At 38.3% G+C, this 14726-nt stretch overlaps 1 protein-coding gene and 1 long non-coding RNA gene across 7 annotated transcripts in view; both read right to left on the bottom strand.

Annotated features, from left to right (window-relative positions):
* WLS (Wnt ligand secretion mediator) overlaps positions 1–14726 on the bottom strand; it is a 106353-nt gene that overhangs the window by 65386 nt on the left and 26241 nt on the right. For 4 of the 6 annotated variants that reach the window (XM_082358027.1, XM_082358029.1, XM_082358028.1 and 1 more), the window contains exon 2: positions 3736–4008. The exons of the other annotated variants lie outside the window; for them this stretch is intronic. In XM_082358027.1, the coding sequence (XP_082214153.1) occupies positions 3736–4008 (273 nt within the window). The remainder of the gene's footprint in view (positions 1–3735; positions 4009–14726) is intronic. 6 annotated transcript variants of the gene reach the window in all.
* Positions 5258–14726, bottom strand: part of LOC309613435 — a 32484-nt gene continuing 23015 nt past the window's right edge. Inside the window, exon 3 of the long non-coding RNA XR_014235723.1 lies at positions 5258–13508. This is a non-coding gene — a long non-coding RNA (uncharacterized lncRNA). The remainder of the gene's footprint in view (positions 13509–14726) is intronic.

Below are 14726 nucleotides of genomic sequence, written 5' to 3'. Positions count from 1 at the left end.
ATATTAAAGTCAACAGCCCCCACCCAGAGCTACTGCTCAAAATAAGCATTTTTTGATCTGGTTTTCTTGATGACTCTATGGTTTCAGTTATTTTATACATTTATTGAAGGAACTGTTAGCTGTTCATCTTGTTAAATTTTTAGTGTGGGGGGCTTCCCTGGTGGCGCAGTGGTTAAGAATCTGCCTACCAATGCAGGGGACACGGGTTCGATCCCTGGTCCAGGAAGATCCCACATGCCACGGAGCAACGAAGCCTGTGTGCCACAAGTACTGAGCCCACATGTCGCAACTACTGAAGCCCGCACACCTAGAGCCCCTGCTCCACAACAAGAGAAGCCACCGCAATGAGAAGCCAGTGCACCGCAACGAAGAGTAGCCCCCGCTGGGAAAAAATTTTTTAGTGTGCCTCTATTAAGTGCAGACCCTCACGTTATAAGAAATTAAAGTATGTTTCTAAGATAAAGAATCTTTAGTCCACTCTTTTTCTAGATGAAGATAAAATATATTTTGGAACCTGAAGATGTACTTGGGAAAAAAAAACATAAGATGCATTCACATTTCATTTACATATAGCAATGTTTTAGTTAAAGCCTTACCAACATAGGCATTTTTGATATTTAGAATTAATATTTGATGGGAAGCAATTCATCTGTGAAGTTATTAAGATATGTAATAGGTTCTGACCACCAATAAGGATGGGGCGTGAAATTTCCCACACATCCAACAATTCCGACGCCAGCAGGGTGTCCTACAATTCAACTTAATTCTGACACTATCTACCCAGAGATATCATCAGATCCCACAGGTTAAGGGCTCAGTCGCACAAAACTGCCCCTCTCTTCAGATGCTAATCACAAGCCCAGGTTGTTACCTGCACTTCTGACCTACTGGCTACAGATTGGAGGATACCACGATCCCCTCCTTAGACTTCAGATGCCAGCCGCCAAGTCCAGGTTGTTACCTGTACTTCTAACCTAGTAGCTACGAATCAGAGGTTCCCACGACCCCCTTCTCAGGTTTGATTAATTTGCTAGAGCTGCTCACAGAACTCAGAAACCCATTTATTCACTAGATTATAGGTTTATTACAAAAGATATTAAAGTAGATACAAATCAACGTCCAGATACATAGGGCAAGATCCCTAACAAAGGAGCTTCTGTCCTCATGGAGTTTGGGGTCCAGTATGGTGCCACGTGGAAGCATTCTGATTCCCCAACCTGGAAGCTCTCCTTCTGGGTTTTTATGGAGGCTTCATCATATAGGCTTGATTGATCAACTCATTGGTCCTCAATGATCTCCATTTCCCGATATTCATGCCCTATATAATCTCCCTCAAGTGTGGGCTGGACTTACTCGTTCACTTCTAACCAGTAGAATACAGTAGAAGAGATGAGATGTCACTTCTAAGACTGAGTGGCTTCTGTCTTAGGCACCTGAGTTTTCTCTCTCTCTCTCTCATCTCTTTCTCTCTCTCTCTCTCTCTCTGCCTCTCTCTCATCACTAGCCCTTACTGGGGGGTGGGGGGGACCTATTGTAAGACAGCTCCATGGCAAGGCCCATGTGGTGATGGAACAAGGCCTACCAACGACCACACGAGTGACCACATGAAGCAGATCTCCCCCAGTCGAGCCTTCAAGCCTTCTCATGAGACTGCAGACCAGACCAACAGCTTGACTGCAACCTCAAAAGAGAAGCTCAGCCAGAGATTCCCAAGTTAAGCTGTACCCAGATCCCTGACCCAGAGAAATAGGGAGATAATACATGCTTATTGATTTATGCTGCTAAATTTCAGGATAATTTGTTATACCCAGCACTAATACAGTCAATACAGAACAATTATTTAATTTCTATTACAGGGTAAATCATTTCCTTTATACTTGGAGCTAGGAGTCTGGGAACATTATTCCTGAAATATACAACAAGCAACCAGATAACAGAGTACTCTGTCCTTGACCTTCAAACCAAAACATAAATAAGCCAGTTAATCTACCCATGTCAGCCTACCATGGCTCCTCTAACTGTTGTAATTCTCCTTTTCTTGAATACATTCTTAGAATTAGGAATATGAAAACCCAAACCTCAAGATATATACATTAGTTTTAGTCTCAGTTTTTAACCTCATAGCAAAGTTTCCTTCCCGAATCTCACACATTATATGGCATATTCCTCTCTTTATAGCACTTATCTTTCCTTATGGTATGTTTAAGTATCTTTCTCCCAACCACTTCTTCCCTAGTGCTTTGATCAATCTTGTATCTTCAGTACCTACTGCTTAACACATGGTTGAGACTTAATAAAGCTTGAATGAACAAATATGTTAACACAAGCAATGAATGAGTAAGCAAGTCAACAGGCAAGAGAATAGGGATGTGGGAAGTACCACTTGAATGCTGTTATGAAGGTCCAGATGTGCCCATCAGCCATTACTTCTATCTAAAGTGCTCTTCCACTTGCACCCACCCTCATCCCAACTCCTTGTCAGGGTTTTCACTATTTAACACTCGCCTCAAAGATGTGTCTGCTCACCTCTACACACACACACACACACACACACACACGTGTGTGTGTGCGCACCAAGGCAGCCTTCCCTTTCTCTGCTCTGAAGCCTTTTCTTTATGTTCCCACAGCTCCTGGGTATACCTTGGTCACAGCACCTAGCACACTATACTGTAATGACTGGTTATTTGCCTTTCATTTCCACTTAACTATAAGCCCCTTGAAGGACAGTGTCTTCACATGCAACCACATGTCCAGCCATCAATTTGGTATGTGGCCGTAGTGGGTACTCAAAAACAGTTTGAAATAATGGGTAAGAGACTGAAGGAATTAGGGGTAGGGTGGAAACTCTACATTCTGAAAAATTATCTCAGCATAATCTGTTCCAGATAAAATGTCAATCAGGAATATATACTGCTCCAACTCCTAAACAGAGTAAAATCAATATGATTGTGTATCAAGATAATTGTTGATACAGGAAAATTAGAATTAGAAAAAGTGCTTTAATCCATGGACAGGCCCTAGGCAGAGCTGTCTTCAAGACACCTTTTTCTCTTTCACTCTCACCCCGATCCTGCTTCAGTAAAAAATGTTCTCTTCCCTCTCAATTTTCAGATTCCCTATACTGTCCTCAGATGCCACAAGTGGATCTTCCTCTCCAAAATCACCCAATAATCTCCTCCTCACAAAATGTTTATATGCCTCATGCCCTCGGAGTCTTGAATCACAATTGAGTAAGCTAGAAAAATAACCCGGTTTGTGGGAAAATGGGTGCTCGTGGGTTGCTGTTCCCATTTTGACAGGTATATTTTTCTAAGGCAATGGCTTCACTCAAAGCCCAGCCAGACAAGACATTTGGAAAGATGGGACCTTTCAGAAACCCTCAAATCAGTCCACTAGGATGAGCTCCCTCTCGGCACTAGAGAGGTGATGAAACTTGGTTAGGGCAGGGCTCTGGCTGCCTGACTTTGAATTCCAGCTCCTCCACTCTCTAGCCTTCTGACTTTGGGCAGTCTCACTGATGCCTGAGTTTTCTATGTGTAAAATGAAATAAGACTTACCTCTAGGAATTAAATGGGTTAATTCAGGTAGAGTACTCAGAAAAGTGTCTAGTAAGTAGAAAGCAGTCGATAATTGTCACTAGTAATACTATTATTTTACTGTTATTATAACTGGCTCTGAAAAGCCTGAAGAGAGAAATTCTCCAGGATAGGAGAGGGATGGGGAGAAAGCACTTACTGATTTGGTTGTTCAGCTTGAATGCAATGTCCAGCTGCAGGATAAACAGCATGAACTGGAACCAAGGACTCATCTCCATGGAGGGGAGGGGAATGTGAACAGAAAACACAATGTCATTGGCTTCGATTTCCCTTGGAATCGCTTCCTCAATGTCTCGGATCTTGTCACACTGGTTGGGTCCCCAAGGCATTAACCATTTTGTCTTGTGATGGTTTTTACGGACATCCACACATTTCACTGACATGTAGGACACTGCCGTTGTGGGTCCTGGAGCTGAAAAGAGAATATTTTCCTGTTTTAGAAGAATCATCCATGCAAGTGCCTATTTCTGTCTAATATTCTTTCCACTACTGTCCTCCCTCCATTTTTCACACCACCTTCCATAACTTGAGGTCATTAATACCAAGAGATCTCCCAGATCCAGGTGAGGATCCTTCAGTGACCTCCAGAGGCATCAAAAAGCATCCCCAAGAGCCTTCCCACTGTTTTCAGTGACTGTTATTTATTGAAAGAATACATTTGTTCTCTTCAGTTTTGTTCAGTTACCTCCTCATTCCAAACAAATGTCACAAAAATCAACTGTACTTCACTTTCCACCTGCCTGAGGGCTTGGAGACCTCTGGGGCTTCACAGAACACAGTGTCTGAAGTCAGAAGACCTGGGTCTGAAGCCTGGTTGAATGACTTACTCTCAGATAATTTTGGGTAAATTGGTTAAATCTATAGTAGCTTCAGGATCCTCATCTGAGAAATAAGATGGTTGGCTTCTAAAATTCAACCAAGACGGCTGGTTTCTAAGATTCTTCTTAACTCTGAAATTCTACAACACTGCTTTTGATTGAGAGAAAGAATTTTTCTGACTTTGGGCCCCCATTTAATGTACCTATCAGAGGATGGAACCCAAACACTGACTGACACTTCAAGGGTATACTAAAATACGATACATGCATTTCAAGAGGGATCATCAAATTTGAAATATATAACATTAACAACACAATTTTGTGATTATAAAATGGGCACATAATTATAACAGAAAATTTGCAAAATACAGAAATGTTGAAGTTCAAAACAACATTTACCCAAAATCCCACTAAAGAGAAGTAACCACCGTTGGAAAAATATCAAAGTATTATCTGTCTTTTCTATGAGTGTGTAACTAGATACAAATTTATAGAGGAATTAATTTGTATAACTTTAAAATACATACTAATATTAACACATATTGTTACAAAATAGGGTCATACCTATTTGTAGCTTCTTTTTAATCACTTAGCAAAGTAGAGTAGAACAGTGGTAAATAAAACAAGCTGTGAAGCCAACTTGCCTGGCTCTCTCATTTCTGGTTGTGTCACCATGAATCCAAGCTAGCAAAGTTTGGGGTGAATTTCTAAACCTGTCTGTGTATTAGTGTTGTTATCTCTTAAATGGCAACAATAATAGCTTGAATGCCGTATCCAGCTGCAGGATAAACAGCATGAACTGGAACCAAGGACTCATCTCCATGGAGGGGAGGGGACTGTGGACAGAAGACACAATGTCATTGGCTTCGATTTCCCTTGGAATCACTTCCTCGATGTCTCAGATCTTGTCACACTCTCTGAGTCGTATACATTAAACAAATTAACATATGAAAAGTATTCAGAACAGTGCTTGAAAGTACATGAAAAAATATAAAATTAATTTTAGCTATCATATTACAAATATTTTCTGTATAATTAAAATTTTTCAACTAGTGGTTGCAAAGTAATCACACGATACACCCTTTTAATTTACCTATAACCCCCCACCCCTTGTTTTGTAAAGGTTGTCTATAAATAAGAATAATTCTTTGCCTAATATGTTTTGTTAGTGATTTACCTCAACTTTTCCCTCTGCTGTCTCAATTTGTTTACGGCATATTTTAATACAGAGAAATCCCAGATTTCATATACAATCACACTTGTATGTTTTTCCCATTCTTCTGTGTATAGAAAGACTTTCTAATCTCCAAATTCAATAAACTTTTACCTTCTAGTCATCTTTAACAATTTCATTTTTTAAATATTTAAATAGTTGATCCACCTGGAATTTATTTTGTTATAAGGGATGAGGTGAGAATCTAGTTTCATTTTTCTAAATATTTAAATTATTCTTTACTGAACAAACTCTCCTTTTTTGTTGCTTTATGACATCACCTTTATCTTATGTATACAAATAGGTATTTCTGGACAATCTAGTCTATTTCCATGTATTGGACTGTAAATTCATGGCCCAACACAACATGGTTTTAAGTCATATAAACTGATGGTTTATATCAATATCTGATAGAGTAAAACCCCTCCCCCATGCCATTTCATGTTTATATTTTTTGCTGGGATCTGACTGAAATTACATTACATCTATAAATGAATGTGGACAGAGTCGGCATCCTTTCCTGACATTTAGTTTTCCCACCCAAGAACAGTGATCACTTCTCTATTAACTGCAGTCCATTTTAATATCTCTTTGAAAATTTTCATAGTTTTCTTCATGTAGATCCTTCTTCTACAATATATTCTTCAATCTATTTATAAAACTTTTCTCTGAAAGTAGTGGAAGGAAAACATAAATCTGGTTTATGTGCACAGTTTAAATATGTTTAATTTTGTACATATGATACTTGACATACAGTGCTTTCAGACCCTTTATGAACAGAAATCATCTCTTACTTGACAGAGATCAAAGAGCAGCTAGAGGAATATGTAAAGCAAGAGGAAAAGTCACTTATGATATGAGTGTGTATTATTAATACTTTGCCCTACTTCTAGTGCTCAAATACACATTTTTCTATCCCTAAATATCAATCCTAACAGTAAATTTTGAGTAGTAAAACGTTATGTTCCCAGAAAGTTGGGACGGTGCCTACTAAAACTTACCAGAGAACACAGCACTGCTAAACTCTAGCTGAAAGTTCTTCAATGCAGTATCCTCAATACCACAACACAGAGCCACCACTAATCCATGCCAGGGAAGTTTTTCTTTAAAACTCAAAACTGTATCATGAATACATTTTACACCTAATCCATCTAAAATCAGACATCTCACTTATTATTAGAAATATGAACCAATCAAACTTTAGTTATCCTGACTCTGCTAAATAGCCCACCAACATTACAAAGACCAAATGGCACATTTAACTAAACTTCTTTTAATGTGGTTGGAGAATAAACAGGGAGACAAAAGTCATGAATTCTATTTTTGGCTAACATACTCAAACTGACTATTTGCTGCAGAAAATAGTTACTACATTTTAAAACTTCTATTCTTCCAAAATGAACCTAACCTTTTTTCATTTCTTTATTTTTTCCTTTTGAAAAACAAGTCTCTCCCTCCTTAGACCAAAATGAAAAATAACTATCTGAGTTCCTAGTTAACCTCCAAAACCACATTCCAAACTTAATAACAGAGAAGCTGAACACTTTACAGGCACAAAGGCTGCATTTTTAATGGACACGGTGAACGCCTGCCTTTGTAGCAGCCTGAATTATTTTCATTCTTTCATTAGTCTAGTGTTTCTTACATAAAGAAAAAAATCCCAGGAATACTAATATTTTCATAAATATCATGGCAATGAACGTGGGAAGCCACAAGTGCATCTCAAGCTATACTATAAGAATCACAAGTATTTTTCTTCACTTGAATAAATCTAGTCTAAAAAACCTTTTGTATAACTTTAAAAACCTGAAGATAATTCAACATTTTCCATTTCTAATAGTGCTCAAAAGGCGAAACCCTTGTATCATTTGAGAAAGTAAACAGACATTCTGATATTCAAACATGGACAGTTAATGTTCCCTGAATATGTTTACAGTTCAAGACAACTTCCTACTCCAGCTAAAAGTGAATTTCCAGGTGTTTCTTATGTAGAAAGCATATCAAAGTAAGCCAAAAACAAAGTCTATAACTCTTAGCTGATTGCCTACTATAGAAGGTGTTTTCATCAGCTATAGCCAACAATGTGACTACGTAGATCACAAAGCAGTGTCTAAAATCAAAAGAACTTTGATTTCTGTCTTTAAATTTTCAAAAAGTGTGAGGGATTTTATTGTAAGAGAAAAGAATGAAATGGGAGAAGCTGAAATTATCTGTAACCTTTGAACAAGCCACAGTCAACTAACCAACAGTTATACATAAGGAAGGCCTCAGTCACCAGCGTGGTTCTAGGGATTAATAGTTTGTGTACTTAAGAAGGAACTAGATGGATTCAGGTCAACAAACTGAGTCATGTTTGCTCAGGTGAAAGCTAAAAATAACCACTCCTCAGTATTCCTAGGATAGTAATGTAATATCACCCAGCTGCTTCGGCACATATTATAAATGTCTCCTCTACCCATTCGTAAGACTTAGTTGAAAACAAGTGGCCCAAAACTACTTCTACATCAGTACAATTTCATAGACAGAGCAGTTTGGCCCAAAATGAACATGCCCAGGCACTATGGACTGGTTAGTTTATGGTAGGTTAACACAACTTTTGGAGTAGGCACAGAAGTTATAAAACACAAGCTACTCTTTGAAAATACCACCCCATTTTGAGGCCAGTTCTCTACCGTGTCAAACATAGGCCATTTTTTTCCCTTTTTTTATCTGTATTTCAACACAGTATTTTTGGCCTCCGTCTCTCCACAATAGCAGAGAACTGTGAAATCTGACACTACACAACATTTAAAGTGATGTGAAATCAATAAGACTTCTAATTCGAGGCTGTGAAAAACAGCACAAACACAACGTGAAGCCTCTTTAAAAATTCAGTGACCCTTCAGTGACATACATCACTAAGGCTCATACTGCATTCACCAAAAATGTCTTGAATACCTACTATGCACAAAGCACTGTTAGGTGCTTGAGGGAACCTAACAGACACCAGCCACGTGGAATGTAAAAATAATGGGGAAAACAGACAATACATAAATAATTACAGGAAAAAGTAATTATAGCTGTGGTAATACTATATTTACCCTGACATTACCTGAGAAAGGGCCATAGTCAGATATTTGAAAGGCAGGAGAAATGAATTCACTAGAATGAGGCAAAAATTCCAGTCATCATTACAATGCAACCTTGAATAAAAATGTAAGTGAACAATGACTAAACCTGTACTTCTTTTGGAAGAATATCCATTGACTCCAGTCAGCTTCCTGTTATGGCATCTCAAATGGCTGTCCAGTTTACAAATTACTATCTGGCCAACCACTACCGCTATCATGCTCAAAGTTGAGTCAACATCAAATCATTAGCCCCTACTCCCGCCAGAACCTTTAATTAGAGAGTTGGACAGAGACACAAGACTTGGTTGCCTCCTAGAAAAGTTAAAATAAAATTACAACAACATGCTGACATGACACATGGTCTCCGTTTAAGCCAACACAGACTATTTATTTCTTTGCTTTATTACAAGTAAAGAAGACTCCTGTAGCAGTTATCTAGGAGTATTACTATTATGCGGGCACTGTGCAACCTAAAGATAGAGACAAATGACAGTCCCAGATCCTGAGTTGCTCACAGTCGAGTGTGGGAGGGTGAGAAGTTGGCAGAGAAGTCCATCCTGATTGAAACGTGCCCTTACAGATGTTGCACAGGAGGCATTATTCGTGAAGGGGGCTGGGACAGCTGCCTGCCCGAGGCCTGGACTTAGACTTCAAAGAGAGCAGGTGTTAGTTAGCCAGGTGGAAAAGGGGACAGGAGCAGGGAAGGCACTGAAGAAGAGCATGTGCTGGGTCAGAGGCTATCTAGAAAACCACAATACAGTCGTCCCTCTGTATCCGTGCAGGATTGCTTCCACGGCCCCTATGGATACCAGATTCTGAGGATGCTCAAGTCCCTTCTATAAAATGGCACAATATAGTCAGCCCTCCTGATCAGCAGATCGATCCCTGGCTGGGTGATCTGAGGATACCGAAGGCCAATTGTACAGTCTGTGTTTGAGCATCAAATTTAAGAAGAGATCATTTACTAGGTGAAAATGCTGCACAGCCCTAGCCTTGTTACAGCCCTTTGCTTTCTCTACCAGGGGTCTAGTTCTCTAGGGGCCTTGGCTTTTGTTCCCAACAGGCTCAGCTTCACTTTGTACAGCGACATGAAGAGACCCACAGATAACAAAGAACTTTTATTTGGGGGAATCTTTCCTTCTAAGACACTGTTGGCACCTTATAGGTAGCCACAAGGCCAGACATGAGCAACACGGTGCCCCGGAAGGAAGGGAGAAGGCAATGGGGTCTCCAAAGAGCCTGTGCAGTCTCCATTATCAGCATAGCCTTCACCTAAATGAGAGGAAGACTGTCTTCCTTGCAACCGAAATGTTATTTCAGGATTAATGTGCTTTGGGCTCCAAGGGGAAGGAATGTGGAAAACAGACCAATTAAAAGGGTAATTCATGTTTACAAGCATTAATAACCAGAACCTCTCTAATTGAAAAAGTAACGATTTTAATTAAAAATAGTCAAACATTTCAGAAATATTTTAGAGAATTTTATTTTTATAATAGCATCTTAGCTAACAAAAATGAAAAAACAAAACTATACACACTGATTTAAAAACACAATCATTGGGCTTCCCTGGTGGCGCAGTGGTTGAGAATCTGTCTGCCAATGCAGGCGACACGGGTTCGAGCCCTGGTCTGGGAAGATACCACATGCCGCGGAGCAACCGGGCCCGTGAGCCGCAATTACTGAGCCTGCGCGTCTGGAGCCTGTGCTCTGCAACAAAAGAGGCCGCGATAGTGAGAGGCCTGCGCACCGTGATGAAGAGTGGCCCCCGCTTGCCACAACTAGAGAAAGCCCTCGCACAGAAACAAAGACCCAACACAGCCAAAAATAAATAAATTAATTAATTAAAAAAAAAAAAAAAAACAATCATTTCATGATGTATGTAAGTCAAATCATTATCCTGTACCCCTTAAACTTATACAGTGCTGTATGTCAACTATATCTCAATAAAACTGGAAGAAAAACATTTTTAAAAAATAAAAACACACCCTTACAATTAATGAAATGAAACAAAGCTGAGTAGACTCCCATTAATTATATGATCTAATAATGAATATATAATAACGGACAGAATAACCCAACCAGTATAAGACTGTCCCTAGAAAAAAATGCTGTAACAGTACTTATTCAAAATTTGTTTTAATGTCAAACATAAATGAATAGTTAGATCTGTAATTTAACATCTTGAAAGTTAAATCACTTGCTTCCTGTCTTCATAGATTTTACGGTCTGGGAAATCTTTGCTGTCTGATTTGATCCCATTTAACTATAAGATTTCTACACATTTTGTACCCTACTGTATTCCAGGAAAATTGTTTTAATTGTCTGAATGAAAGAAATTGTATTAATACTTCATATAAAAGTTTACAAAATATCCAAGCTGTAAGCAACTATCCCTGAGACCAGGTCATTTTCTCTTCTGGAATGAAATGTGATATATAATGTTATAAATTTGGGGACTTAACATTTAAATCTGGAGAAATTTTTAAACTGTTATGAAATATATGCAATAAGTCTGATCCAGGTAAACTATAGAGCTGTTTAAACAAAGTACATTATTTATATTCTTACAATTATTTACTTTCTTGAAAGTGTTATTTTTCTTTGTTGTAGAAAATGGTGCACTTGTATAAGAGTTCATTACTCTTATTTTTGATTATTTTGCTTTTGCTAATTAATAAAAATTTAAGGTGTTATTTCCTTTAATTTCATTCCTATTTCTTAAAATAACTTATTAAGCTGTATATATAGGTGTAAAAAATATGTGACAGAATTATATTTAGAAGAGAGACGTATTAAAATATTAAAGTGAAAATAAATAAATAAATAAATAAAAACACAGACAACTGCTAGCAGATACTTTCTACTGACTCAAGAGGGAGGTTGATTTAACTCTTGAAATCTGGTCTTACTTCAAAATCTGCTGTCATGATCTCCGACCTGTATAAACATGAATAATTGGTTTATTTATTTTTTACAATTTAATTTGTTTATTTGTTCTCTACCTTGTTCCCTAAAAGATTTTGGATACTAGGAAGTGAATATTAGACTTTATTTTTTAAAAAGAGTTGAGGCTGATTTAAAAGCATGGAATTAATGTTTGGGGCACTAAGAATTACTTGGCCTATGTCTGTATCTATGAAAGTAGAGAATAAAAGCAATAGCTGGATAATGTAAGCCCCACAGTTTTCACCTGAACTACAAAGCTAAATGGCTCAATATCCATTTCACTTTGTAATATAAAGAAAACTTCCATTGCCTGGCTATGAACGGTATGTATAAGATGTTCATCATGGATGGTATGTATAAGATGTTCATAAAAGATTATATACTCAAATTGGTTCTAAGCTTTGCCTATCTGAATATCTACGCTTGCCTAAATGAGAATTTATATGAAATGCATTGGGCCTTTTAAGGCCCTTGGACAATTCCAGGGTTTGCTTAGAAATTTTTGATTCCCTCCCAAGGAAGGGCATGGGGAAAAGAGGGGCAGAGGAACATAGGTGGCCACAGAAACCAAGGAGACCAGATGAATACCTGTTATTTATACAACTACAAGTTTTATTCAAACCACCCCCCCCAAACACTCATTTAACATAAAGGAATCTTCGGCTAAATTTAAAAATTAGCTTTTAAATGTATTAAATTGAATTCCCTCAGAGATTGCACCTGCCTTTCTTAAGCTCAGAAACCTTCTACCTTAATTCCAGTTAAAAGGATACATGTGGGATATACTATACAACTGAAGTAGCCAGATCATGTTATCTGGTTGAGTTGGGAGGTTTTAGACAACTAGCAATTCCTTGACCAATTCTACTTACTGTTCCCTCCAGGTCAGTTCCTAAAAAGATTTCTTAGTATCTACCACAGCATGTACCTAAGTTTTAGAATGTCTCATAATAATGACCACTTCAAAACTTTTCAGCTAAAGAAAGTGTAAATACTTGTGTTAAACTGAGTGCTTCAGAATTAACTGACTCAGTCTGTTAATTCCTTTACATAAATTGCTCTGAAGTTGTAATGGTCAGACACTCACTCTACCTCTGCCATTGACTTTGAAGATAAAATTCTCCTATATTTCAACCATACCAATTAAATCTTACGAGATTACTAACTAAAATATTATTTCACAATTCAATCTCAGTCACTAGAGAACCAAAAGTGGGTGTGCAGGGCCAAGATCTGGAGAAGTAATTTTCAGAATTATCCTAGCTATGCCCCAGTGGGCATAACGGGGTACACTAAGTGACGTGTAATTCATTCTTGCCAGCCGTTTTCAGTAAGTAGTAGTTAATTATGCTAACATCTGTTCTAAGAAAGCTAAATTTTTAAACACAGCAGAACATTCCTCTACACTAACCTACCACCACCAAAACACACAAACACACACACACCCCACATAGCAGAGATGAATGCAAAGTAATTTGTACTGTACACACACAAGTCCAACACGTATTTTAAAACAGTTCCCTACAACATAAACTTATGAATAAATGACAGAAATTTTGACAGGAAAGGTTCAGAAATTGTAGCAAACACTTGTGTAATTCATTCCTTCCTTAAAAAATATTGAAAAATAGTGTATGTTTACATCTTAGGCTGATGAGGATTTTAAATGCTTAGCCTGCAACCTCAATTGTTCTGGAGCCAAAGATGCAACAGCTTTGAGGAATAGAAGAATTACTCTACATTTGTCAGAATCTACACAGCAAACATGAAGCGCCACTTGGCTTCCATTACTTGTCTGGCTTGGATCCCGTGGAATTGAGGAGCACTGGAACCAAGAGGAAAAAAATTACTGTGCTTTGGGACACAGAGCCAAATTCTTACATAGTATTTGAAATGCTGTGGTAAACATGAAGTTACTTTAGGCTCAAGATTAGTGCCAGTTTTTTTTCCCTCTTTTTGAAAAAATAATAAAATGCACATAAAGAGCCCTGCCAGAGTTTTAGCACATAAAATCCGCCAACCATTAGACATGCTAATTGGGGGAGCAATCCTGAGTTCAGATTAAAAACACTGACCCTCACCTTTGGTGTCTGGCAACGAACAGAGATTAAATTAAGAAGCTTGACAGGTACATCCAATATTTCTAACCTCTAGCTCTGAAAAATACCTACAATTACTGTTTCTCCATCACTTCAAAAATACTCAAAACCCTAGAAACTACACATGAAGTGAACACAAAAGTCCTCCACAGAGAAAGCAAACGGCTCATCTGTTGACACTATTGCTCATCGCTCAGCAAACCAGTCATCTGGGCTGAATTTCTGACTTTGTGCCAGTGCGTCAAAATCAGCCACCATTCAGCCAAAAGGCTGTGGAATGCAGCCAAGACCACCTATGGAAAGTGAATTATAGCATCTTATAATTTACTACCTTGGCTATGATCTCAGAAACCCAGCATGGAGGGTGAACAAGCTTTTGTGTGGAAAATCTCTCAGATCCCCTGTAGAGGCCCCCAAAGCTGCTCTTGGCAGCTCCGTGGGTAGGGGAGACACAAAGGTGGCCACCTGGCTCTATGAACCAGCAAGCTCACCACTGACACAACTTTGGAGTGAAACTTTAGGGTTAGAAGACCCCCAAATTAAATCTCCTAGGAGAAATAGCTGCTTTGTTCTGAAGTACCTATTACATTCTACAATAATTTCACATGTTTATTACCTATCATTTATTATTATCAGACATGTATTATTTATAAATTACAGATATTCTACTTTTATCAATATTATCAATGTTAACAATAAACATGAACACTAACTAATATGTGAACTGCACGTTGCATTTTACAAAGCACTTTCAGACACCTGGATAATCTAATCCTCATAGGAAACAGGTGAAGTTGTTATTATAATGGTCCGCACTGCATATGCAGAAGATTGGTGGCTTTGTCCCACCAGTAAGTGGCAGAGCTGGGACTTGAACCCCAGTCTCACTTCACATCTGCTGCTCTTTCCAATACACTACATTGCCTCAATTGCCAGTTTACTTA

The sequence above is a fragment of the Balaenoptera borealis genome (genome assembly GCF_965194805.1).
Source record: "Balaenoptera borealis genome assembly, chromosome: 1".
NCBI lineage: Eukaryota > Metazoa > Chordata > Mammalia > Artiodactyla > Balaenopteridae > Balaenoptera > Balaenoptera borealis.
The sequence above is the reverse complement of the archived record's forward strand: the minus strand, read 5'-3'. Positions and strand labels throughout refer to the sequence as shown.